The sequence below is a fragment of the Varanus komodoensis genome, unplaced genomic scaffold, assembly GCF_004798865.1.
Source record: "Varanus komodoensis strain SLA01 unplaced genomic scaffold, ASM479886v1 scaffold1, whole genome shotgun sequence".
Taxonomy (NCBI): Eukaryota; Metazoa; Chordata; class Lepidosauria; order Squamata; family Varanidae; genus Varanus; species Varanus komodoensis.
This window is the reverse complement of record NW_025335268.1, coordinates 98,039,731-98,064,739: the sequence shown is the minus strand read 5'-3', so window position 1 is coordinate 98,064,739 and position 25,009 is coordinate 98,039,731. Positions and strand designations below refer to the sequence as shown.

At 42.8% G+C, this 25,009-nt stretch overlaps 2 protein-coding genes across 2 annotated transcripts; both read left to right on the top strand.

Annotated features, from left to right (window-relative positions):
• Nucleotides 1–3,568: 3,568 nt before the first annotated feature.
• On the top strand, nt 3,569–7,825 carry CALHM3 (calcium homeostasis modulator 3). The gene is made up of 3 exons (XM_044431335.1): nt 3,569–3,855; nt 6,120–6,381; nt 7,343–7,825. Exons 1-3 carry the CDS (start codon nt 3,569–3,571, stop codon nt 7,823–7,825), a joined length of 1,032 nt encoding a protein of 343 aa, XP_044287270.1.
• A 4,074-nt stretch (nt 7,826–11,899) lies between these two features.
• Nucleotides 11,900–15,142, top strand: LOC123027326 (calcium homeostasis modulator protein 1-like). The gene is made up of 2 exons (XM_044438014.1): nt 11,900–12,448; nt 14,684–15,142. Exons 1-2 carry the CDS (start codon nt 11,900–11,902, stop codon nt 15,140–15,142), a joined length of 1,008 nt encoding a protein of 335 aa, XP_044293949.1.
• Nucleotides 15,143–25,009: the final 9,867 nt, after the last annotated feature.

The window sequence follows — 25,009 nt, the reverse complement described above, 5'->3', positions numbered from 1 at the left end:
AGTGGATCCACTTGAACTTCAAAGATTGCTTTTTCTGGAAGCCTTGTCTTTTCATTCCTTGATGACTAAACCCATTAACACTACACATTTTGGAACTTTGGTACCTGAACAACTTAATATCATTAATTTGAAAAATGGAGCATTGTTATCACAGCTGTTATTTCCTTCATGACAATATAAGGAAGGCTCCGTATAGATTGCTGAGGTTTCCTTTGAATTTGGCTCTTGATGAAATAAGGTCCAATGACTCATTGTCTGTCTTACCTTGCTGAGTTTGGTCTTCATTAAATTTTGTGGATGTACAGATTTAACTGTATTTGGCAGGACCCAAATTTCAGAGATTTTCATATGGACATTTTGTGACTTTCTACTACAGTTCTTGCCATAATCCAATACACTGGGTCCTTGTACATTAAAAACCAGCAAATAAAAACACATACTGGATATACTATTTTGTATACAGTATGAAAATCTTTAATCCCACTGGTGATTGTTATGTGACATATCCACTGATATTACCGCACAGATAAAAGAGAGCAGGACCTCAGCAACTTCTCTATGTTCAGCCAAAGGTATACACAGGGTCTGCACATTAAAAAAAGGAATACTACCTCTTCACATATGAACTTATACGTCTGTAGGTTCCTTTGGGGAGTTATCCAAGGGCAGTTGGGCTGAGAGAAAAGCCAGGTAAGGGGAATACTTTAGTAACCAGTTTTTATTGGTTTTAAATGAACTTGTTTTATTCATGCCTGCTTAACAGTAATGACCAGTTTCAAATGTTTGACTGAGTGCTGGCTACAAATCTGAATAAACCACCAGAAGTATTCACCACCTTTGAAATATAATGGTCAAGCACAATACTTTCTTTATCTTAAGTAAGATTTTTAAAGAACCCTTGGAGGACAAGAAACATATGAGAATTCTACAGAGTGCCTCTTTAGTTCTGGACTCAATTCAAGGTGTTCATACTTACCTTTAAGGTCCTTAATGGCTTTGGTGGATAATACCTCTTTCACCTGGAGGATCAAATTCAATTTTGGCATTCTTGGAGGATGCATTCCAGTGAAAGCTAGAGCCAAAGGTAAAAAGGGGTGGCAATAAGATACCAAAAATATCTGAATATCTTAGCTTAAAGCTTTTAACTGCAAGTAATTAACTCTGAAGAGAGGCATTTCAATCTTTTAGAATGAGGTAAAATGTTCAAGAGGCAGGAAGCCACCAAACAAAGGCAGTTGAAGAAAAGCCAGGGAAAGGAGACATAGCCCTCTAAAGATTCCTGGAAGGTCAGATTGGATCTCCAGGAGGGCCAGATTTGGCTCACAGGCCTAAAGTTCCACATCCCTATTTTATGGCATAAATAATCTGTTTGTTGTTCACTGACTTCAGTCTATTGAATTTAGAAGGAAGGAAGGAAGGAAGGAAGGAAGGAAGGAAGGAAGGAAGGAAGGAAGATCCATTATATTAGATTTATTAAGCATCATCCTATGTGTGGCACTGGGACTGCAATAGAAAAATCTCATGGAATGCTTGCGCCCATATATGCCCTCCCGCCCCTTGAGATCAGCAACGGATGCCCTCCTCCGGGAACCCTCAGTGAATGATATTAGGAGGGTGAGTACCCGGAGGAGGGCTTTCTCTGCGGTGGCGCCCCATCTATGGAATGCGCTCCCCAGAGAGGTCCACCTGGCGCTGTCATTATTTATTTTTCGGTGCCAGACTAAGACCTTTTTATTTAAAACTTATTTTAATTGCTAAATTATTGTATTTATTAGGATTTTAAATTAGCCGAGAATGCACCGGGGGGGTTTAAATGGTTTTTTTTTTTTTTTTTGTATTTTTTGTGAGCCGCCCCGAGGCTTTGTTGCGATGCGGGCGGCATAGAAATGGTTTAAATAAATAAATAAATAAATGTGCAGGTCCACTCTTTGAATGAAGATAAAAAAGGAAAGGATAAATATTCAAGGCCTCTGAGCCCCAAGCTACTTCACTTTGCTGTGATGTTCCAGTACAAGCCAAAATTCTAGAAACACCCACTGTACCTTACAAGTATTTCCATGTTTGTATTTACTATAGAACTACCAAATTGGGCAGACCTTCATCCCAACATGCTGCACCAGTCTCATGAATTAGTTTTGAAAGACTCATATTGCTAATCTAACTAGGAGAGGCAGAGGGAGTTTCACCTTGATTCTGTTCATAGTGAAATTATTCATTGTTTTGATATGCATGTTTTATTGTGAGTAGTATCCTACTGTGCCTATGCACTCATGGGATCCACTGCTTGGGCAAGAGGACTTTTGCACATCTAAAAATAATCCCAAAAAGTTTGTTTCTGGAATGTGGCAGATTAATAAAGCTTGCAGAAGGGAGCACAAAAGGCCCATGCCACAAGTGGATCCTGCAAGCACTATGGGACCGAGCAGTCCTGCTGAATACTATGCATTGTTCTGAACTTTCTTTGCTACAGATAGAAACATATTTCTTAGGAAAGACATATTTCTATCCTAACGCTTTGTTATCCACTGTTTTGAGCATATTGTTTTGAGAGTCACACCATGCATTGTGCTGCACTACATCTCTGCTCAGCTTGACTCCTGACCACAACATCCATAAATGTGCTGAGGAGTCCACAGGGAACTGATTCTCACACTGCTAACACACAGTCCCATCATGTCCCATGCCTAGTATCTCACATAGTTAACATCAAGCCACCACATCATGCAGGTTTATCAACAATCTAAGTTTTTCTATGGGAAAACCTTCAAAGCAATGACACCATACATGCAGCAACGACAATGCCAAGAGGGAAGGAAGAGCCTTGCATTTAGTATTCCCTGTATTTCGTTTCACACAATTTAAGAGCTGCTGCACTGAAACCAATTCTCCTAGCACAATGTAACCTGGAAGAGACTTGTAGGCAAACTACCTCATTTGACTAGCCTCGTTTCTCATAACCATCTGTGATGATTCATCATTGGACAACAGAAGCTGGGCTGTGGGGAAGGCATAGAAAGACAACAAAGCTTTTGAACTTTTGAAAAGAAGAACCATTCTCTAGAGCACCAGCTACATTTGTCCCTCCCCCAAGAATAAAGACTGCATCCTACCTGTTTTCTGCAGCTGGTTGACATTCAAAAGAGTTCCATGATTTATTGTTGTTTAATGGAGGGAATATAATGCCAGCAACACGCTATTCAACCCCTTTGAAGACTAAGGCTGCTAGGCTCCAGGTCTCGCCCTGATCTAACAGTGTGTGGATAAGAAGCATGGCTGGAACAATTATGCCACTGAGGATCAAAAAGGATGGTTTCTAGCTACAAAGCCAAGAAGACCACAACAAAGACTGTAATGCAAACGTGAGTGAGATGCAAGGCAACTGAGAAGGCCATCTGAGCAAAAATGACTTTCTGTCTATTGTCTTCCTTGCTTTGAACTAAACAGAAGTTACAGAGTTTGACTAAACACAGTGCCAAAGAAGGCTGCCTTCCACCCTAGCCAGCACTTCCTCTCTCTGAAACAAGCCCAAACATTTTTCAGAGAGAAGGCACGCAGTCATCACAACACCATGGATCGATTCCGGATGATCTTCCAGTACTTTCAGTCTAATTCAGAGTCAGTGACAAATGGGATTTGCGGGCTGCTAGCTCTGGCAAGTGTAAAGATTTATGCATCCTTTGAGTTCAACTGCCCCTGCCTTGCTAAGTACAACATGGCATACGGCTTGGGAGTAATGTTCATCCCTCCAGTGGCGCTTTTTCTCTGTGGTCTCCTTGTCAACAGACAGTTTGTGGTGATGCTTGAAGAGTGGAAAAGACCAGCTGGGGACAGGAAGAAGAATCTTGCCATTATCAGGTGGGGGACTTCCATTCTAGTATAAAGGCCTTTCAGCCTAACAGTTTACTTATCCACTGCTCTCTTTTCTCCTGTGTATGTCTGTGGAATCTTCAAAGTTCTTAATTTAACATTATGTAGGATTTGTATAGAAATTTAATTCTTGTACTTAGCAAACAAACTTTATCATGCTCGATGACACTCTACTCCCACGAAAGATGTTATTATAATCCCCAGATACCATCATTAAAACACTCAACTCTGAAGTGAAGGGATGCTTCACTTCAGGCATGCCCAATGGCACATGATGAGGTATCCATGACAGGGGCAAGCTTTCAACATAGGCGTTCCAGAGATGCATCAGACATAGAGAAGTCTAATTAATGGTGAAATGGGAATAAGATCTTCCACATTTGTTTTTAAATCAGGAGCATCAGGGTGGTGATTCAGATCAGGTTTGTAGTGAGGGAAAGAGAACAGATTTTAACTATTTCCCTGCATCATTTCCCTGCTTGGCTCAGCACCTCGCCCAAAGCTTGTATAAGGCAAAATGTAGGGAGTTCTTTGCAAAGTTATATTTGAAGATCACAACATTACAGATTTTACAGTATTTCAGAGAACAATTCCTTGACATTGGGCCTGATTAAAAACTTATTCTGCAATGTGATATTTGCTATCATTTTATCTCTGGATTAGTGCTCTTCCTCCTTTCCAAAACACATAGGCACCTGTGTAGTACCTATAAATGTCCCTCTACAGAGGAAATATATGATAGCTGTTAGGAAAACGGGACATGTGAAAAAGCTACATTTGTCTCCCACAGCATTGCAGCCCTGATATGAAGACACTTTTGTTTAAGTGGGAGATCCTAGTCACAAGTCTACTTTCATTAAGGCTTTTAGCTAGACTGTATTAACTAGGTTCAGACAGGTTGATTACTGATACTCAAGGGCTGAGCGTGGGTTGTCTTTGAACTGGGAGTTATCACATCTGAACTCAGCTGATATATTAAACAATGGTGAACATCCTAGTAAGAAAGAAGCAGTTCTCTTCATGGGTTCTTCATAGTTAACAAGACAAGGTTTATTATCATAGCTAGGATCAGACTGCAAAATAATCCACATTTCAACAACAACCCATGGTTCAAGAACAACTCACACTCAGTCTGTACTCAACCTTTCAGTGTGAGTTAACCTGTTATCTGAGCCCAGTCATTATTACTAAGATGTTCCATGATTTTAGGGATAGATTTTGAAACTGTCAGTTTTACAGATTTTCAGGCACAGTTGCCTAGGATCAACCTCACTTTATAGGTTGTTTTCAGTTCCCTCAGGTACCTGAGCACTCTGCACAGATAACTAAACTTTTGGCAAGGCATGGTTCTGCCAGATATGTTAAGGAGATGACCCAGTGAGTTCTTTTTGCACTTGGACAGAAGAGCTAATTCTCTCACATTTCTGAGGAGCTTTTGCCTTTTTGCTTGTCCTCGTAATACTTACGCCCACCAAAAAAGAAAAGAAATATCTACAAGTCTCTTGTGTCATGCATGCTAAATGTCACTGGGATGATGCAGTCAGAAGTCAGTGAAATGGGCCTGTTTTCATAACTAAAACAGGTTGAAGCTCTTAAGATGGAACTATATATTGCAAGGCCAATATGAGGTAATGAATGCCACAGTTACATCAGACAGATAAAATTAATGTAGAGGAAATAGGAAGGCACAAGATGAAGGACGAAGCAATAAGCAGGAGGTAGTGCTTAACCCACCATTTTTCCACATTTCCACAATCTACTTGGGGTGTGTGTGTGTAAAACTCTCCTTAACTCTCACTCCCAGTGCTGGGAATAAGCAGAATATAAATAAACAAATAACAACTTCCTCTTTATAAACTGAAAGGTCTGGTATGTAGACTGTGGACTCTACTGTCCAGATAATTTCTCTTACCATTTTTTTCAGTTCCTGCAAAGATTCTCTTATCTTCGTAGAAAAAGCCCTCTAAGAAGTATGTGTTGTAAATATATATATATATATCAGATTAAGTGAATCTCATCCACAAAAGCTCATGCTACAACAAATGTATTAGTTGTAATACATGTGTTAGATACCACAAGAATTTTCCTTGTTTTTGTTGAGCAGACTAATAGAGCTACCCCACTAAAACATTCAAGCATGAGTCTCTTACTTCCCTTTGTACTGCTTGTATTAAGCAATTTCTGTGGCTAAATAGAAGGTCTCAGTTTTGAGGGATACCAGCTAAACTCATGCTTCTCTATCCAACACACAGGTATATGTGTTCCTCCATCCTACAACGGGCCATGATTGCACCTGTTGTTTGGATCATAGTTACTCTCCTTGATGGCAAGTGTTTTGTCTGTGCCTTCAGCAGTTCCATCAACCCTGATAAGTTTCCTGATTTTGCCATTAACATCACATCTTACGATGAGGTGCTGCACTTGTTATCCAAGGTCCCATGCAAAGACGATGTGCTCATGAGGAATAACACTTCCCGCAAGGCAGTATCCAGGTACCTCAGATGCTGGTCACAGGTAAATGCCATACATCTATTGGACCTCACCCTGTAGAATTTCTGATAAGCTCTTTGGGACCATCAGCCTGCTCCTGAAACAGCAATATTCACAATGGTGTGCCTTAAAACATAATGGTTCATCCTGAGATTAATGCTCTGGATCACCATTCTTTGTCAGGGGTAACCCCTTTATTCATTGGTTTCTGTAGTTTATGTCAGGAAAGGGATACAGATGATCCGTAAGACACACAAGCAGTTGTAGGTTAGCTAACAGTCACTGAAATACTGAGTCACTGTGTGACCTGCATGGTGCAATATGACTCAAACATAAATCTTTGGGCAGGTCACCTTCTTGCAACTTTTCTTTCCACAACACAAAGCTGGTGTGGGGATAAGTGAGATGAGGCTTCTGCAGCAGAGGTTTTTCCATCCCCACCATCATAAGGGATATCCATTCTTTCTGCTGATCTGTCCATTACTCTATCAGACAAAGGATGCCTCTTAGACTGGTATCTCAGCTTTGGCCATTCTGCCTTGAGGAACCCTGCTATGAGACCAGGCTAGTGAGAGAATCTAGCTTCCTGGTATCATTGCTTTTAGATTCTCTGATACTCTCAAACCCCTTTACTTCATTAAGGTGTGTATTGAAGAGGGAGTAACGCCTCTTCCCACTGCAGCATGTTGGACTAAAATGGGATGGAGAGCCAATGGACCTCCAGATGTTGCTGGACTCCAAATCCCATTAGCTGCAAGCAGCATGGCAATGGACACAAATGGTGGGAGTGTAATCCAAGAATATCTAGAGGGCTACAACTTCCCCACTCTGGACTAAAGGATCTGAGAGGCCCCTTAAAAAGTATCATTGTATGAATTCTAACTATAGAACAGTGTCTCCTATATTTATGCCTTCCTGCAGTCGATTGTGGTCTTGCTTGCTGTAAAATTCACAGGTTCTTGATTATATCTCTTCTACCCTCTAGGTACTTGGATGGAGTATACTGCTCATCCTTATAGTGATAGCCTTCCTTGCCCGCTCTCTCAGGCCCTGCTTCAATCAAGCTGCCTTCATGCAGACTCGCTACTGGAGCAATTACATTGATATGGAACAAAAGCTATTTGATGAAAGTTGCTGTGAGCATGCCCGGGAGTTTGCACACAAGTGCATCCTCCATTTCTTTGAGAGCATGCAGAAAGAAATCAAGCTAAGGCGGTTTAATGTCCACAGAGAAGAAGACAAAGAGAAAGAAGATGCAGAAGATCATTTGAGGGGAATCACCAACCAGGAACAGATGAACAAGCTTCTTCAGTGCTGGTACTCCAAGAAGCCTCCACTGGATCTGAGCAAAGCCACACAGTGGCCAACTGTGGGCTCAGAGAGAACATCAGCACCTTGGGCAAGCAGCATGAGTAACAGGTGGCATCCTCGGTCAGTGGCTGCAAGTGCCAGGCAAACAGATGTTTAAAAGGAAATGGAAACAGAAGCTATCAATAGGGGCCTTGTCTTTCTCAGTCTTAGACCAATCCTGTGCCACCTTTCCCTGTAATAGGATGACCATCGGGCCAGGGGAAAAAAAGTTGGCTTTTTTGTTGAAAACAAAAAAAAAGTTTTTGTTTTCATTTCCAAAGAAGAATGAACGTTTGTTGTCTTGCTGACAGACTTTGTACATCGGATGCAGCCCTGATCATACATTAACACAGTATTCAGGATTTAAAAATGAAAAGTTGTTTTGACAAGCTAAACTTATTCTTTATAATTCTAATATTCTTGTAATGTTGACAAGCTAAAAATAGTATTTCAAATATTTACAGAGATCAACCCAATTTATCTCTTGGTCCCTTTGATATCTATATCCTTGAGCTATGAACGCATACATGGGAGTAAAGGGAGCATGATCAGAAATATTGCATCTTCTGCACAGATCCATGGGAGGCTTCTCCATTTTAACTGCAGCATTTCTGTGTGAGGTTATAAAAAGGAGGTTCAGTTTCCTTCACCTATTGGATATTGAGTTTAATTTAATTTTAAACAGCCACACTCGGATAAAGAGAGTACAGAATTGAAGAATCTGATCTTCCATGTTTGCCTTTGTGTTGTAACCAAATTGGTTATTTTCCTAAGTAAGCTGCTCCTGAATGAGCTAGATGAAGATCTTCTTTGCATGCTGATTTTCATGAAAAGATATTTTTAACTTCTTCCATATATAGCAGAAAGTTACACATGCAAAAGAAGGGAAAACTGTTTGATTATAGAGTAAGTTATAGGGCTAGCCATCAGTTTATGTATTAATGTATTACGTTTTTGACAGCCATGATACTATTGCTGGAGGTAACACATCATAATCAGAACACTGGTCTTTTTTTAGCCACCCTCAGGCCCACCCTTCTCTAATTGTCCTTTCCTATGTGCTGTTTCCTCAGAACTTTTCTTCACAATCACTCTCAGAACCAACCTTTCTCCCATAGCCGTTCAAAGCCAAAAGGAGGGAACTTCAGGAATTTCACAAGAGGGCTACACTGCACGGTGTTACAGCTACATATTAAAGAATGTTAAACAATTGTAGAAGAGAAACATAAAATTGATGGTTGCATCTACTTATAAGGAGAATCTATCTAAAATGTTTTATAGATGATATTTATCTCCAGATAGATTAGCCAAAATGTTTCCAGATATGTCTGGAATAAATGTTGGAAATGTTTTAATAAACAAGGTACATTTTATCATATGTAGTGGACGTGTGATAGAGCTAAGATACTTTGGATTAAAATACATAGTTGGCTTGAATTAATGTTATGTAAATGTAGACCTTTTAAACCTGAAATTTTCCTGTTAAGCCTCATACCTGATGATTTTGACAATCAGAGCTTATATTTAGCATTGCATATTATTACAGTGGCTAGGATTGTTTTTGTCCAATATTGGAAGAAAGAAGAAGTAGGATTTAATAATACTGAAGATATTGGACTGTGCAGAGATGGACAGATTGACATTAAGAATGAAAAATAAAGAAGAGTCAATGTACTATGAGACTTGGAATTTACTCTACAAGTGGCTGGAAAGGAAGACATGGACTTAAAGTTTAGGATATCTATGCGCTCTATGAAATTGTATAGAAGAATTCAATGCTTGGCCAATTTATATGATGGGGTTTTTTGTTTTTTATCTTTCTGTTTGTTTTGTTTATTTAAAATGAATAAAATGTATTTTAAAATGAATAGAATATATTTTTAAAAAGTGTCAGAAACCTAATAGTGAAAATTTTAATGGTGATATTTCAAACAAGAAGTGCATGCTAGTGGTCCACTGCCATTCCAAGTTTTCAAACATATATCAGTGATTTGTACATGCCTTACATTTAGCTAGTGATAAATTCAAGCTCAGGCATTGGGGGCTGAGGTTCCACCAATGGGTGGAAGAGCAGGAGGGTCCCCAAACACAGCATGACTGGCTTACCAAGCAACGGAAGTGGTACCCATTGGCATCTAATGAGTCCTGTCCTCCATGAGATTACTACTTCCAGAAGGTCAACGTTCAACCCCAGGTAAAAGACTGTCTGGTAGCAGATGATGGAGAAAGACCTCAGCCTCAGAAGCAGACTAGCTGCTGCCAGTCTGAGTAGCAGATAACTTGATATAAAACAGCTTCCAGTGTTTCTGAGTGCTTTGCAGGCCCTTTTAAGGTTCTTTTTCTGGTTTTTCGGCAAGTACCCATTTGCAGATGAGGGTACTTCCAGACAGCAGGCTCCAATAGGAAGACATTGTGCAACCATACCGTCTTTTCTTTCCATTCTGTTCTGTTCTGTTCTGTTCTGCAGTAAAGAAAAAATGGAAGACATGGTGGGAAAACATGGGAAGATTAGCAGTGGAAGATGGTGCTGTCTCAGCCTTCCCTAAAACTCCATGAATAAGGCAGGGCAAAGGAACAATAAAATCCTTGTGTGGAGGCACTCTGATCTGATAGTCTTTCCATATGAAGCATTGATTGTGCACTTGTGATTCTTCATTCATGGTAATTTGGTGGCACTTGCCATGAAGTCGTCATCCTTTAGGACCCCTCCTATTCTTTGCCATCATTTCTTTGCTTTTCTTCAATTAAAGAAAATTTGGTATTATCTGTGAATGGGGGCATGAAACCTTTGTGAGTTTCTTCAGTTCTGCTAACCTTAGCATCACCTAGTGATTGTGTAATGGAACATATACAAGGTCAGAAAGCAAAAATTGCAGAAAAAAACATGTGAAGGAACTAATTGTAATATCTCGATAATTCAAAACATATGCCTTGCTAAATGGCAAGGTAAAAAATTCATGTGGAAAAGCCCTGTAAGGTAGAGGTAGGAAACCTCGCAGGCTGGGGACACATTTGATAATTTGAGAAACTGTTCTGGTCACTCTACCACAATATGGCTGCCATGGAAGGCATGCAAAGTACAAGTAATCTGCCCAAAACAGACAGAGATGGAGTCTGAATCTCCTAAATTCCTTTGAACCCAACAGTTTTCGGCACTGACAGAAACATATTTCATAGCAATCATAGCTAACAGTTACCAATAAATTAAAAAGTAACAGGATAGGGCCAAGAAATGTGTCCAGGGATGCCAAGGTTCTATAGGGACCATGTTGCCTACCCCTGCTTTCAGGGATTCTGTTGAGGCAAAATCCTTTTACAGCATTCTGCCCTTTGGACTGCTGCCACTGGCGGGAACTGAAAGTATTGCTCTGTAGCCAGGCAAATCAAGAGGAAATTGCTACTGATACAGAATTTTACAGAGAAAGAAAAATGATAACAGTCCTCCCAATTCATGCAACACTGACAGATTTTAGAATTTTTTAAAAAATATGTATCAAAATGGGAGCTGAGCAGCCACTGAGTTATATTTCTGTTCTTCAAGCTGAGTCTCCTTTTTCAAAATGGTCCCCACCCACATTGTTCTTTGCATAAGGGCTCTCCATTCTCTGTTCCAGGTAAGCTTACCAAGGTGGGGCACAGATTTTCCCTTTTTTCCTCAAAGCTGTGGGAGGAGCATGTGTCATTTGCCTACAAACACATTCACTGAAACCAGTGAGATTCCTTTCCTGGCAAAAATGCTGAGTGCCTGGTACAGATTCTAAAGAGCCACTGGGGAAAACGCCTCTCTCCACAAATAAGCCACTTGAAGTATCCAGGAGCTTGAAAAAAGATTGCACAGGAGAGATTACTTCCATGAAGAAAGAGTTGTTAGCTGTATTAAGCCAAAGTTTGTGTGACAATAGCACACCATTCACTTTTCAGAAGAGGGAATATAGTGCAGAGCAACTCACCCTAAGAAGAGTAGAGATTCACTCATGAGGTAAAGATAATAGCATTGTTTTCTTTGGGTGGCAAGGAGGAAATTGGGGGATATGTTTTCTGAATGATTAAAAAGGTGGTGCTAAAGCAAAAGCTAGAAGGAAATTGGAAAAGCACACTGGAGTTTCTTTACAAGCCCCCTCCCTAATAAAAAAGGAAAGGGACAAAATCTTCTATTTGAGCCTGATAAGAGAGAGCTCCAGTGACAAAGACGATGGATAAGTTCCGAATGATCTTTCAGTTCCTGCAGACCAACCAGGAATCATTCATGAATGGCATCTGTGGTATCATGGCTCTCGTGAGTGCACAGATATATGTGGCTTTTGATTTCAAGTGCCCATGTCTGCCAGGTTATAATCTGGCCTATGGAATGGGTATCCTGTTTGTACCGCCCATGGTCTTGTTCTTACTGGGCTTTGTGATGAACAACAATGTCTCCATGTTGGCTGAGGAATGGAAAAGGCCCACAGGGAAGCGACAAAAAGACCCGGCTGTCTTGCGTTACATGTTCTGCTCGATGGCACAGCGGGCGATGATTGCCCCCGTTATTTGGATTTCAGTCACATTATTGCATGGAGAGTGCTTTATATGTGCCTTCAGCACTTCTGTGCCTGTACAGAAGTTGGGTAACGACAGCTATACACAGCTACCCGAGAAGCAGATAAGGAAGATTCTGGCCCAGATCCCCTGTGAAGACATTTACACTGGCCAGGAACTTATTGCCAAAGCGGTAGCAACAAGGTACCTGCGCTGTATCTCCCAGGTAAGCAAAAAGCAAGGATTACAGGAACTGGCTTAAGCTACTTTTGTATGAAAAGTTGTTGTTCTAGTTGAGCCCAAAGAATGGCAAAGACCTTAGCTAGCAGCAATAGCAGTAATATGTCTCAGAGCAGTTCCTGCTCACTTATCATATTTACATTTTCCATACGTTATGAGGACCCCAAAACCTTCATGAGCAAAAGTTCCTTATGAATGGAATAGGGGTAAGAAGCACAGCCCCTGGGATCTCAAGAGGAATAGAACACTTCACAGAAAATGAGTTGAAAATGTTACACAAAAGATGTCTTTTTTATGCTATTACTGCCACTGACTCTTCTTACAGCAAAAGTGTTGCTTTATTCATTTATTCATTCATTTGGCCTTCATCACAGGTATATCATTGCAGCCTTAATATGTGCCAGTTTTGTAATCAGAGATTTGCATACATAAATATATTACACAAAATACAGTGCTTGATTCCTTAATGTAGTCATTGCTTGCATTATTTTCAACAGTAAGCAGGAATTAAAGAAGGCAGATAGGAGGCAAAAGGATGCACTCTTATGATTAAAATTCTCCTGCTCCAAACAAGCCTCCCATCTTTCATTTTCAATGCAAATCCAGCCAGCTATATCAAATGAAGCCCTCCTAAGCCAGGCAGATCAAGATAGTCCCTTCCTGTTGTTTACTGTGCCTAGCCTACATGTGTTTCCTGCATCTTAAATAGGATGCAAATTTTCTCCATGTTTTCGCTTTGGAAACAAGGTAATAGCCACTTTTTAAATCTGATTTGACTGTTTGTGTTTCCATCAATCTGTTGCTGCCACCAGTCTGTTTCCATTGGCACTGTCTGGTATTTGGACCTTGGTCCTTTCTGTGCTGCATATTAACTAGATGACCATTGCTTTTCTCAAACAATAAATATTAAATATGCATTAGCATAAATATATATTGTAACCATTCTTTAAGTAGAGCAAACACATTCCATTCCACTTGATGCAGTGTTAGTTGTTGGCATGCAGATAATTTACCCATTCTTTAAAAAACAAGTATCCCTAGTTAAGTATTTGACTTTGAAGGGTTATTCTTAGCATTACTGAAGCATGATATAAAATGTTAAACTGAAAAATATGTGGCTGAAAAAATGCACTCCATTAAAAATTGAGCTGTAAAGGTCACTGAAAAAAGTGAGCTTGTTTATGTGACATAAAACCATCCAGCCAGTTATGCCCAAGCCATAGGTTACCAGACAAGAGCTGTTGGAACATGGTTGCTCCTTTTGTATTTTAGCCAGAGGATCATATAAACTCAGGGTTAAGAGAAGTTTTTAAATAATGTCCAATTATGTTCTGGTTGAAGAAAACTAAAGCTGTGATCAAGGTTTTGGTTCAAAAATCTTAATGTCATCAAGTTCTATATTAGATCCTTTGATGGGAAATATATGTCTGCATGAGAACTGAGGCCAATCCTTTAGCTACTTAGCTGTAAGTCCCAGTGAGCACAGTGGGACTTACTTCTGAGTAGACACATATAAGCTTGCACTATATATGCTTTCATTCAAACCAGAATGTCCAAAAACAGCCTGGTACCTTTGTTTCATTTTAACCTTTGTAAGTAGTCCTGCATATCTGTATTCAAAGGTGAGTCAAATGTGAACCACAAATAATGGATGGCAGTAGGGCAGCTTCAGTGCAGGTGGATGCATTCCACTCATCTACCTTGTTTCTTAAAGGTGGACTGACACACTCTTCAGAGCCTGGAAGGTGCACTTTGTTTCACGTTCTTCTCTTTTAATACTGGAACTGAGCCTTTTTAATTAACATAAGTATAAATTTAAAATGTGTTGAGTACAAAATGAAAGCCAGGAAACCAAGTATTAATTCATGGGCTGCTTCATACTTGTCAGCTGCCCTTACATAAGCATTTGAGGACAGTGCAGATTTTTTGCTGGATGCATATCTGTTCCAGTCTACACCCCTCATCATGGAAATCTCAGTGCTGTTTATAACCAGCCATATGGAAATGCTACTCAGGCATATCTGCTTACAACATGAGCTAAGCCTCAAAGCAGCCCTGCAACTAACTCCCCAAATGATTTCTTGGAGTTGCCATTATGAGTCTTATGGCCCTAACAGTCTCATACTTCTGAAGCACAGAATGGTTTGATGCAGCTTTTTCTAGGCCCCTGCCTCATCCCCCAGCATGCTGTGTTATAACTTCTTTGGTTTTCCCCATTCAGGCAATGGGCTGGTTCTTCGTGTTGCTGATGACCCTGTTAGCATTCCTTGTTCGATCCTTACGCCCCTGTTTCACTCAAGCTGCCTTCTTGAAGAGCAAGTATTGGTCCCACTATATCGACATTGAGCGCAAGCTCTTTGATGAAACCTGTACGGAGCATGCTAAAAGCTTTGCCAAGATTTGCATCCAGAAGTTCTTCGAGGACATGAAGAAGGACCTGAACATGGGCCACATGCACTTTCCTGAGAAACCCCCTTCAGAAGCAGGGGAAGAGAAGGAAAAACTGCTGGGTGTCATGGACCAAGGGACTATGAACAAGCTTCTGCAGAACTGGCACAAATGCAAGCCTCCTTTGTGCCTCCACCAAGAAGTGATCCAGAATGGACACTGCTGGTCAGGAGATGCCACATGTCCCCACCTACCTAAAAGAGAGTATGCCATCTATTACAGCAAGGTCTAACAAGGGTGCATGTGTGGACGAATGGGCAGCATGTTTCACTGGAGAGAACCGCCTGCTGGGATCACTCCCTTTGGCCACACAGTCCCTTCAGTTACTCACATGTCACTGAGACAGCCTCTGGGAGACCCGCCTGGGAGTGTCTCTCTCACCGTTTTTGTGGGGCAGGACAGAATTAAACTCATGAGCATGGCATAGAACAAACACACACACACAATGCCCAGCACCTGGAGGAAAGGGATGTTAGGAGGAATATGGGGTGGCACCTTAGATTCCATAGCTATAGGGATGCAGATAGGATTACAACAAGAGAAGCGGTTTATCCCTGGCACAGGTTATACGCTCTGTGTTCCTTCTAATGAGAGGTCGATGCCCTGCCAGACCACAAAGGATGGCACATTCCTACTTGCCTCAACAGCCAGTCATATCAAATCTGGATTTGAAACCCCTGATCAGTTTCTTCCCTGCTAAGCCCTTCCCTTAACCCTGCTAAGCCTGCAGTGAGTAAGACACAACATAGAACTCTATTTTAATTTTTAAAGGGAAAATATGGAAGCGGTAACCACAATACCTGCTAAGGGACACACATCTACAGGTTGCAAAATGAAACCTTTGTTTTCAAGCCTTGCAAGGGTGTACCATGCACAACCGAATACACCAAGTTAGTATTTCGAAGGCACTAGAGGGCGCCATAAACTGAAAGAAATATCTGACCTTAGCAAGTAGGGTTATTCCCTATTTTATTTAATTTCAGACTTATTTAGCTTTGAATGTTATGATGTTCTATGAATCTGTGGCAACTTCTGCTTGGAGGCAATGTTTTGAAAGATAAGCAGAAGCAGACTGAATGGATGTGTTTTAAGGGCAGTATTACAAAAAAACTAATGGGGAAAGATAAGAGCCAGTTCAAATTAGCTTTTCCATAGCCAAGTATATCAGCATCTGTGCTGGGTTGGTTTCATGGTGTCTGGTCCTCTGATAAACACAAAACAGCTGCACAAATTATCTTGCGCATTTCCTTCCAAAATAGGACATTTCGTTAACATGTCCACTCATTTTGCTAATGACTGTCTTCTGGCTTCTTGTTTGCCTTCAGTGGACTCTAGGGGAAAAAAGGAATTCTGTTGATACAGGATGAGGCCAACCAACACCTCAGACATGAAATGGCCTATTACATTGATTTGCGTCTTCCTTCTTCAAATAAAGTGGCTATATATCATTGTGTAGTGCTCTGCTTGAAGGTATCCTCTTTGAAGAGCTATTCAGTTCAAGTCCAGCTTAAAGAACTGTAACAAGGGAAGAACAGGGATCTTGTACCTTCCCATCAAAACTTAACACCTGGACAGCTAAACGAGCAAACACACAGCTCACAATGGTTCCCAATGTGGTTGTGCTGTATTTCTATTTACAGTAATGTAAATTTGCATCTCTAATACAAATCAAAACATATTATACACATTTGCATGCTCTGCCTTGTCTCTGCTTTTGGATGCTACATAGGTGTCCATCATATAGCGGTGGGAACTTAACGTGTCCGCATAGAAGGAGGGACAGATGGTTGACACCTGTCCCTACTTCTGGTTTTGCTCCCAGCCAGAGGGTGCCGGGGAGTTTTGTCAGCCGCCCCTCGGGCCTGACGGTGCTGTTGCTTAACGCCAGGTCGGTCAATAACAAATCTTCCCTCATCCATGACTTGATTGTGGATGAGGGGGCCGACCTGGCTTTCATAACGGAGACCTGGGCAGGAGAGGGGGGGGATGTGGCCCTCTCCCAACTATGCCCACCCGGGTATCTGGTTCAGCACTGTTCGCGCCCAGAGGGGAGGGGAGGGGGGGTCGCTTTGGTTTACCGAGCCTCCATCTCCCTCACAGGACTTCCGGTCCCCTCGAGACCAGGGCTGGAGTGCCTCTACTTGGTGTTGGGCGACCGAGACAGATTGGGGATTCTGTTGGTGTACCGTGCACCCTTCTGCCCAACAGTCTCGCTGCCTGAGCTGACGGAGATCGTCTCGGACCTGGTGTTGAGGACCCCCAGGATGGTGGCCCTGGGGGACTTCAATCTCCATGCCGAGACTGATCTGACCGGGGCGGGTCAGGACTTCATGGTCTCCATGGCGGCCATGGGGCTGTCTCAACATGTCATCGGCCCGACCCATGAACGTGGACACACCCTGGACCTGGTTTTCTCGACGGGACAGGAAGAGGGTGGTCTGAGGGTGAGGAATTTATGTTTCACTCCCCTGTCATGGTCAGATCACTTCCTGGTGAGGTTTGTGCTCGAGAGCAACTTCTCCCTCTGTAAGGGTGCGGACCCGATTGTGTGGGTCCGCCCCCGGAGCCGGATGGATCCGGAAGGATTCCTGAAGGCCCTGGGGGAGTTTCCGGCTGACAAGACGGGTGCTCCTGTCGAGGCTCTGGTCGAACTGTGGAACGGGGAGATGACCAGGGCTGTAGACATGATCGCTCCTAAGCGCCCTCTCCCACCGGGCAGAGCCTGCTCTTCCCCTTGGTATACCCTTGAATTGAGGGCGATGAAGCAGGTTGGGAGACGGCTAGAGCATAGGTGGAGGAAATCACGTGATGAATCTGACCGAACACACTTGAGAGCCCACTATCGGGCCTATGCTGTGGCGGTGAGGGCGGCGAAAAAGAGATTTTTTTCCGCTTCCATTGATTCCTCACAATGCCGTCCGGCGGAGCTTTTTCAAGTGGTGCAGGGCCTGGTTTGTCCAGGCCCGAAAGAAGACCTGGTTCCACCCTCAAAGGCCCGCTGTGACGACTTTGCCAGGCATTTCAGGGAGAAAATCGCTCAGATTCGTCACGAGCTGGGTTCCACTATTGATACAGAGGTTTTAAGGGAGACGCCAATGCCGCCGTCTGGTCCAGAATTATTGGATGAATTTCAGTTATTGCGGCCCGATGATGTGGACAAGGTGCTTGGACGAGTACGTCCCACCACTTGCCTATTGGACCCTTGCCCGTCTTGGTTAATAAATAATTCCAAGCACGGGATTGGGACCTGGATTTTGGAAGTGATTAACGCTTCTCTGAGGGAGGGTCGGGTGCCTGCCCCTTTAAAGGAGGCGGTAGTCCGACCGGTCCTGAAGAAGGCGTCACTGGATCCAGAGATGGCCACTAACTATAGACCAGTGGCCAACATCCCGTTTCTGGGCAAGGTGTTAGAGCGAGAGGTGACAGGACAACTCCAAGCACTCTTGGATGAAACTGATTATCTGGACCCATTTCAGTCCGGCTTCAGACCCGGGTACGGTACTGAATCTGCCTTGGTCGCCCTGTACGATGACCTGTGCAGGGAGAAAGACAGGGGGAGTGCGTCCCTGTTGGTTCTCCTGGACCTCTCAGTGGCTTTCAATACCATCGACCATGGTATCCTTCTGGACAGGCTTGCGGGATTGGGGGTCGGAGGCACTGCTTTGCAGTGGTTCCGCTCCTATCTCGATGGCTGGTTCCAAAAGGTGGTGCTGGGGGACTATGGCTCTGCGCCATGGCAGTTATGCCATGGAGTACCGCAGGGGTCCATTTTGTCCCCGTTGCTGTTCAACATTTACATGAAACCGCTGGGAGAGGTCATCAGGAGGTGTGGGCTGCGGAACCATCAGTACGCTGATGATACCCAGCTCTACCTCTCGTTTTCCACCAATCCAGGTGAGGCAGTGGCTTATTGAACCGGTGCCTGGCCAAGGTAATAGGCTGGATGAGGGCCAATAAACTGAAGCTCAATCCAGACAAGACGGAGGTCCTGTTGGTTGGTGGTTCTGGCTTTGGACAGGGTGAACTGAACCTTGTTCTGAATGGGGTGGCACTCCCTCTTAGGGACAAGGTTCGCAGCTTGGGAGTGCTCCTCGACCCGGAGCTTTCACTAGAAGCTCAGGTGACAGCAGTGGCGAGGAGCGCTTTCCTCCAGCTTCGGCTGATCCACCAGCTGCGCCCCTATCTGGAGTATGACTGCCTCGCGACAGTAACACATGCATTGGTGACTTCCCGTCTCGACTTCTGTAACACGCTCTACGTGGGGCTACCCTTGAAGACGGTCCGGATACTTCAACTGGTTCAAAACAGAGCTGCCAGGCTGCTGACAGGGACTGGGCGTTGTGTTCACATGACTCCAGTTCTCTGTCAGCTTCACTGGCTTCCCATTGAAGTCCGGGCCCAATTCAAGGTGTTGCTGATGACCTATAAAGCCCTAAACGGCTTGGGTCCTGGTTACCTGAAGGAGCGCTTGCATCCATATATGCCCAGCCGCCCCTTGAGATCGGCGGGGGAGGCCCTTCTCCGGGAACCCTCCATGAAAGAAATTAGGAGGGTGGGTACTCGGAGGAGGGCTTTCTCTGCAGTGGCGCCTAAGTTATGGAACACGCTCCCCAGAGAGGTCCGCCTGGCGCCGTCGTTATTTGTTTTTCGGCGCCAGGCAAAGACCTTTTTATTCAAGCGGCATTTTAACTGTTAACATTATTGGTTTTATTTGGCCAGGGCGGCTTATTTTATACTGTATTGTTGTATTTTAATTTAATATTTATATTTTTAATTTATATTATAATTATTTTAACTTGATGATGTGAGCCGCCCCGAGGCTTCGGCGAATGGGGCAGCATAAAAATGTTTTAATAAATAAAATAAATAAAATATGTGATGTGCAGCTCAGTATAGACCTGGAAAAGAACAAACATTGCCCAATGCATCTACAGCTTCTCTTTAGGTTTCTTTTTAATGTTTGCTTTTGAATACATAATCCTAGTTTTGTAATGGTGAAAGGGGACTAAATACAATTCAGTCCAGCAGCCATCCTCTTTCAGTTGGTTTTGCCACACTCAGATGCCCTAATACTTTACAAGAACACCTATACATCTACACTATTGGTATCCTGACATATAAAGTGAACTCACTGTGAATTGTATTCACTGTGTTGTGCTCAGGTGTACAAGTCTGAGGAAAACCTGTTCTTCCTGTTTACAGCTGGTTACCTGTACATAGTATGACAGCACAACACTGTTGCAGCAGCACACAGCCATCGGGGGCTGACACACACATGTTAAAACTTCTAACACATTCCTGCTCCCTCCCCAACCCCAACCCTGCCAGATGTTGCTGGAAGGGTTGAAGCAGCATTGAGATCTCTACATGCAGTTTCCTGTCCCTGCAATCCAGTATGAATCCTCCTTTGCACTCTGAGAATTGGTGCTCCTAACTTACTTGCTCACATATGGCCTGAAATCTGTGGATCTTATTGGATCTTTACATCCTTGATGTCATGCTGCTTGTTTTTCTCTCCTGTTGCCAATCTGCTACCATTGGAAACACCAAAAGGAACTAACAAACCTCAGGGTTTATTCTGGAAAAAGCATTTTCCACAGATATTCCAAATCATACAACCATAGATTTAGAAGGTACCATTTCAGCCATGGACCCCACTACCTTATTCAGTGCAGGAATCCCATTTAAAGCATTCCTGGGAGAAGGCTGCCAAGTGTCTGTCTGAATATGTCCATTGATGGAAAGTACACCACCACCCTAAGCCATAAGTTCCACTATCTGACTGTTCTGAGCACTCAGAATTTTTTTCCCTCATATTCAGCCATAATCTGCCTTCCATTACGTAAGGCTATTCTTTCAGGTCCTGCAGTCTTGAGTGATTGAAAACAGTTTATGGTTCTCCTCTGAGTGTCAATCCTTTAGGCACTGGAAAAGTGGGATCTCTCTGCATTTCAAACAAGACATCCTGGATTCTCTTAAGTTCTGTTTAGAAATGGATATGCATGGACGGGGCAAGGTTCCTGATTGCAAAGAGAAGCCCCTACACACACCCATTTCTTCCTGCATAAGCTGATTTCAGGCACTGAAATGAATGCAAGTATGCGGCATTAGATTTGCTGCAGCAAGCAAATGCACCTGCTCTGCACTTGAAAAGGCTGCTGAGTATCCTGGGCAGGGGGGGAAGTCTGTGCCCAGCTCTCCTTATCCTAGAGAAAAGGGCCTAAGCCAAGAGCTCATTGCAGAATGTTGCTTGAGACATACATGCCAGGTGAGGAGAGAGGATGCTTCCACATCAAGGGCTGTTAGTGCTACCACTCAGAAGGCATTGTGTAGCAATTCTTTCTTAATAAATTTTCTGTGGTAAGAAAATGAAGAAAGAACTGGTGGGGAAACATTGGAAGGTTCTGAACAGAACGTATCATGTGGAATGAAAGCCAGTGTGGTGTAGGGGCTAAGAGTGCAGGACTGGGCCTTGGGCAATTGGGATTCTAGTCCCCACTCAGCCATGGAGTCAACTGTGTGGCTTTGGCCAGCCATGGACTCTTAGCCTAATCTACCTCACAGGGTTGTTGTGGAAGTAAGATTGAGAGCAAGAGAAAGAAAATGTTGGAAGCCATCTTGAGTTCTCTAAAAGAAAAAGGTGGGATATAAATCTAATAAATAAAATGTGAAACCAACCCCACAAAAGTAAAATTTCATGAATGACGCAATACAATGGTGTAGTAACACTCTCTTAATAGTCCCTTAATTTGCATAAATACCCTCCAACACAATCTACAATATAGCATTATATGTTTTCTTTGCAATTATGGACTTGTAGAACCCCTAGCCCAGTGATGGTGAACTTTTTAAAGACTGAGTGCCCAAGCTGCACCCAAAATCCACTTATTTATCGCAAAGTGCCAACACTTCAATAAAACCTGAATACTGAGGTTTTAGTTTAGAAAAAACAACTCGCAGTCAGTCCAAGCAAATCTCTCTCTTTCTCTCTCTCCTTGGCAGCGCACTGACCAGCCATGCGAAAGCTTGGAAGAGTCATGGCTAATGAGTCACAGCTCGTGACATCATCGCCTGGCACCGCTACTCCTTTCTGAGCATGTGCATGGCCCGTGTGCGCGCTGTTATCCGATGCTCAGCTGCTGGGGCGACTTGGCTCGCATGCCGACAGAGAGGGCTCTGCGTGCCACAGGTTCGCCACCACTGCCCTAGCCTCTAGATGTACCCAGCACTCCTGCAATATTTGGTTCTTGTCATTGTCAACAAGGGCATTTCCCCCTGCTTCTAGAGTGCAGAATTCAACATTTTATGACCAAAAAAATTCACTTAAAAAAGCTGAGATAATAATGTTTCATTGTATTAACATATGTCACCTTTACAAATTTTTTTAAAGGGAGAGGGTATTGGGGAGGGGAAAGATGAAAAAGAAATGGAAGTGTGTTTGAGTAGCTGAATAGCAGGTCAGTCATTTGACACTTTAAACTTGCCTCACCAGGAAATGTGCTGCAAATTTGGGGGTTTTATTTATTTTGGAGGGGCGCATTACACACATCCTTAGATTATGGACAATCATCAACGGAGCACATTCATTGGTCCAGCAAGCAATGTTAAAACTTGGCACAAAATCATTTCGTACTCACCACTTCCTTTCCATTACAATCTGCTTCCTTTGTCATGCGGCAGACTACTCCTAACAAGTAATTAGTCATCTCCATCTTAAGAGTACAACCCCTCCTTTCCTCTCCTTTACACAGCTTGTCTTCTCTTTCCAATGAGCTGTTCATCTCTCTGACCCTCTGTGTTCTTTCACTTTCATCATGCTTTGTTCCCACATCATGTTCTCTTCTCTCCAGAACTCAGCATCTCTTTTGGGCCTACTTCTTTCTTACAACAATCTCTCTGAAAATACTAATAGCACTGGCTGTGTAGGGGAGCCCTGCCAAGTCCGATGCCCTGCAGATGTTTTGGACTACAATCCCCATCATTCCCGAACAGCTATGCTGGCTGGATGCTGTATGATTTCTAGTCCAACACATGTGGGAAGCACCAGGCATAAATGCTATTTTCTGTATCCTTCGGTTCACAGCCTACAACCTATTCAGGACTAGGAAAAGAGTAGGCGAAGAGCATTAGCAAAATGAGGAGATGGGTGTTTGAAGCACGAGAGCCATATATATGAAGACTGAAAAATGTGCAGGAATTAAAAAATTGGAATGTTACAGAATTTTATATGGAATTCAGACAGTTACATCTGCTCTTTGTAACCCTCCCACAGAGAGTCAGTGCAATTGTGCAGTAAAAACTTTGGAAGCACCCCAACCTATTTATAGTACTCTGGGATTTCTTAGGCAAAGGCCTTTACAATCTGATGGGGAAAAAAGAAACTATAATGGACACTCGCAGTGCCAGTAAGACCATCTTGCCAACAAGAATCTCTTATTCAAGGCTTCTCCGGGGAGCTAGCCAAGACAGGCAATGCCTATAGGTACAGTCCAGGCAACCAAAGAAAAAGGTTTTTTTTTTTCCTTTTTCTAAGCTATCTTGATCTGGTTATGGAGTAGTGCTTCATTTTTTCCAGGAACGTTAATGCATTTTCTTCTCCTTAAAGGCACAAAATTTTCTCCAAAAGCAACAGAATTAAGCTGGCCTTTTTTTTCCCTCCCAGCCTGTACGGTCTCCACCCCGCCTGAATCTTACCCCTCCCCTCTCACACTACAAAAAAGATCCTTTGAAAGAGGAAACTGCTGCAAACCAACTGTCTGCTGCTTTGGAATTATTTCTTCTGTCAGCGGCAGTTTCTTCATCCGATTAACATGTGCAGGACTGCACCTGGAATAAATTCAGAAGCCGTGTGGTTAGCACAAGGTGCTCAGGAAATTAGTTGGACGACCCCCTTAATGTAAGTGGCTTACGTTTTTCTTGTCCTGTTTCATTTTGGTCTGGGAGAACCAAAGCTTTCTGAAAATAAAAACATCCATCTTGAAGCTAATAAAAATAGCCATCTGTGATTCAAGAAGTTCCCTCCCCAAAGATGGAGGGTTCATTTTCTTAGTTCTTTTCTAAGCAGGAAAATGATTTTTTGGGCTGCCAGATGTCAGAGCTAGAAAGCTAGAACTGATGGGCTCTTTCGCTTGTTTTCTTCCACCCTGAAGAGTTATCAAAAGTTTTCGCTCCGTGAGCAGCACGTAACTAACACACCCAGCTGGTTTACACAAATAGGCTACATGTTGTTGTCCTCTACACTCTATTTGAATGCATCTTGCACATCATTGAGCAACCAAGATTTCTGTTTGAAGGGGTCTTTTTCTTTTGTTTTGATTTCAACAGACAAAATCTGCAGAACACCAATTTTAAACAATTAACATTACATCTTTATAGCTCTGCAAATCTCTTGAGTTTTCTTCTGCTGTGCTTTTTGGTTGTTTTCAACACTGCCTGGGTGGGGCTTTCAGACACCAGGATGACGTGTGAGATGCCAAGCATGCATATTTTTAGCATTTAAGTTCCAAATGATTTCATGGCATGAGTGATAGATTCCACTAGACTAAGGGTAGGCAATGTGGTACTCTCCAAATGTGTTAGGCTACAACAACTATCATCCCTGACCCTTGACCCTTGGCTGGGGCTGATGGGATTTGTTAATCCTAAAGCTCTGGAGGGCTTGCCTCTGTACTAGATTAGAAGAAACCTTACCCATGAATTCATGTATTTCTGAGAGTTACAGAATGGAGAGTTGGAACGACTGCTGGGAGTATCTCTTCAGAGAACTGATGTGGAATCAGTCCTTGAGTCTCTAGAGGGCATGATTCAAGTTTATATGTGAGTATTGAGAAAGGAATTTCCTACTTTCTCTCACTTCCATAATCATTCTTAATTGACATGATCACCCATACTATACTGCAAATACAGGCACTGCTTACACAAAAGCATTAAGGCTGCAACCTTTAATTTGGGGATAGGAAACATGTGTTTTCCTTATGTTGCTGGGTTGTATCTCCATCATCCCTAACCTCTGGTTATTACGACCAGACCTGATGGGAGCTGAAGTCCAACAACATCTAGAAGATCACTGCTTTTACCCCAATTAATTCAGAAGCTGATG

Excerpts from the sequence above, each read along its gene's own strand:
- CALHM3 (XM_044431335.1), top strand. The coding sequence starts at position 3,569 with ATGGATCGATTCCGGATGATCTTCCAGTACTTTCAGTCTAATTCAGAG. Across the intron at positions 3,856-6,119 it reads AAGAATCTTGCCATTATCAG|GTATATGTGTTCCTCCATCC; the intron begins GTGGGGGACTTC and ends TCCAACACACAG. Across the intron at positions 6,382-7,342 it reads ACCTCAGATGCTGGTCACAG|GTACTTGGATGGAGTATACT; the intron begins GTAAATGCCATA and ends TCTACCCTCTAG.
- LOC123027326 (XM_044438014.1), top strand. The coding sequence starts at position 11,900 with ATGGATAAGTTCCGAATGATCTTTCAGTTCCTGCAGACCAACCAGGAA. Across the intron at positions 12,449-14,683 it reads ACCTGCGCTGTATCTCCCAG|GCAATGGGCTGGTTCTTCGT; the intron begins GTAAGCAAAAAG and ends TTCCCCATTCAG.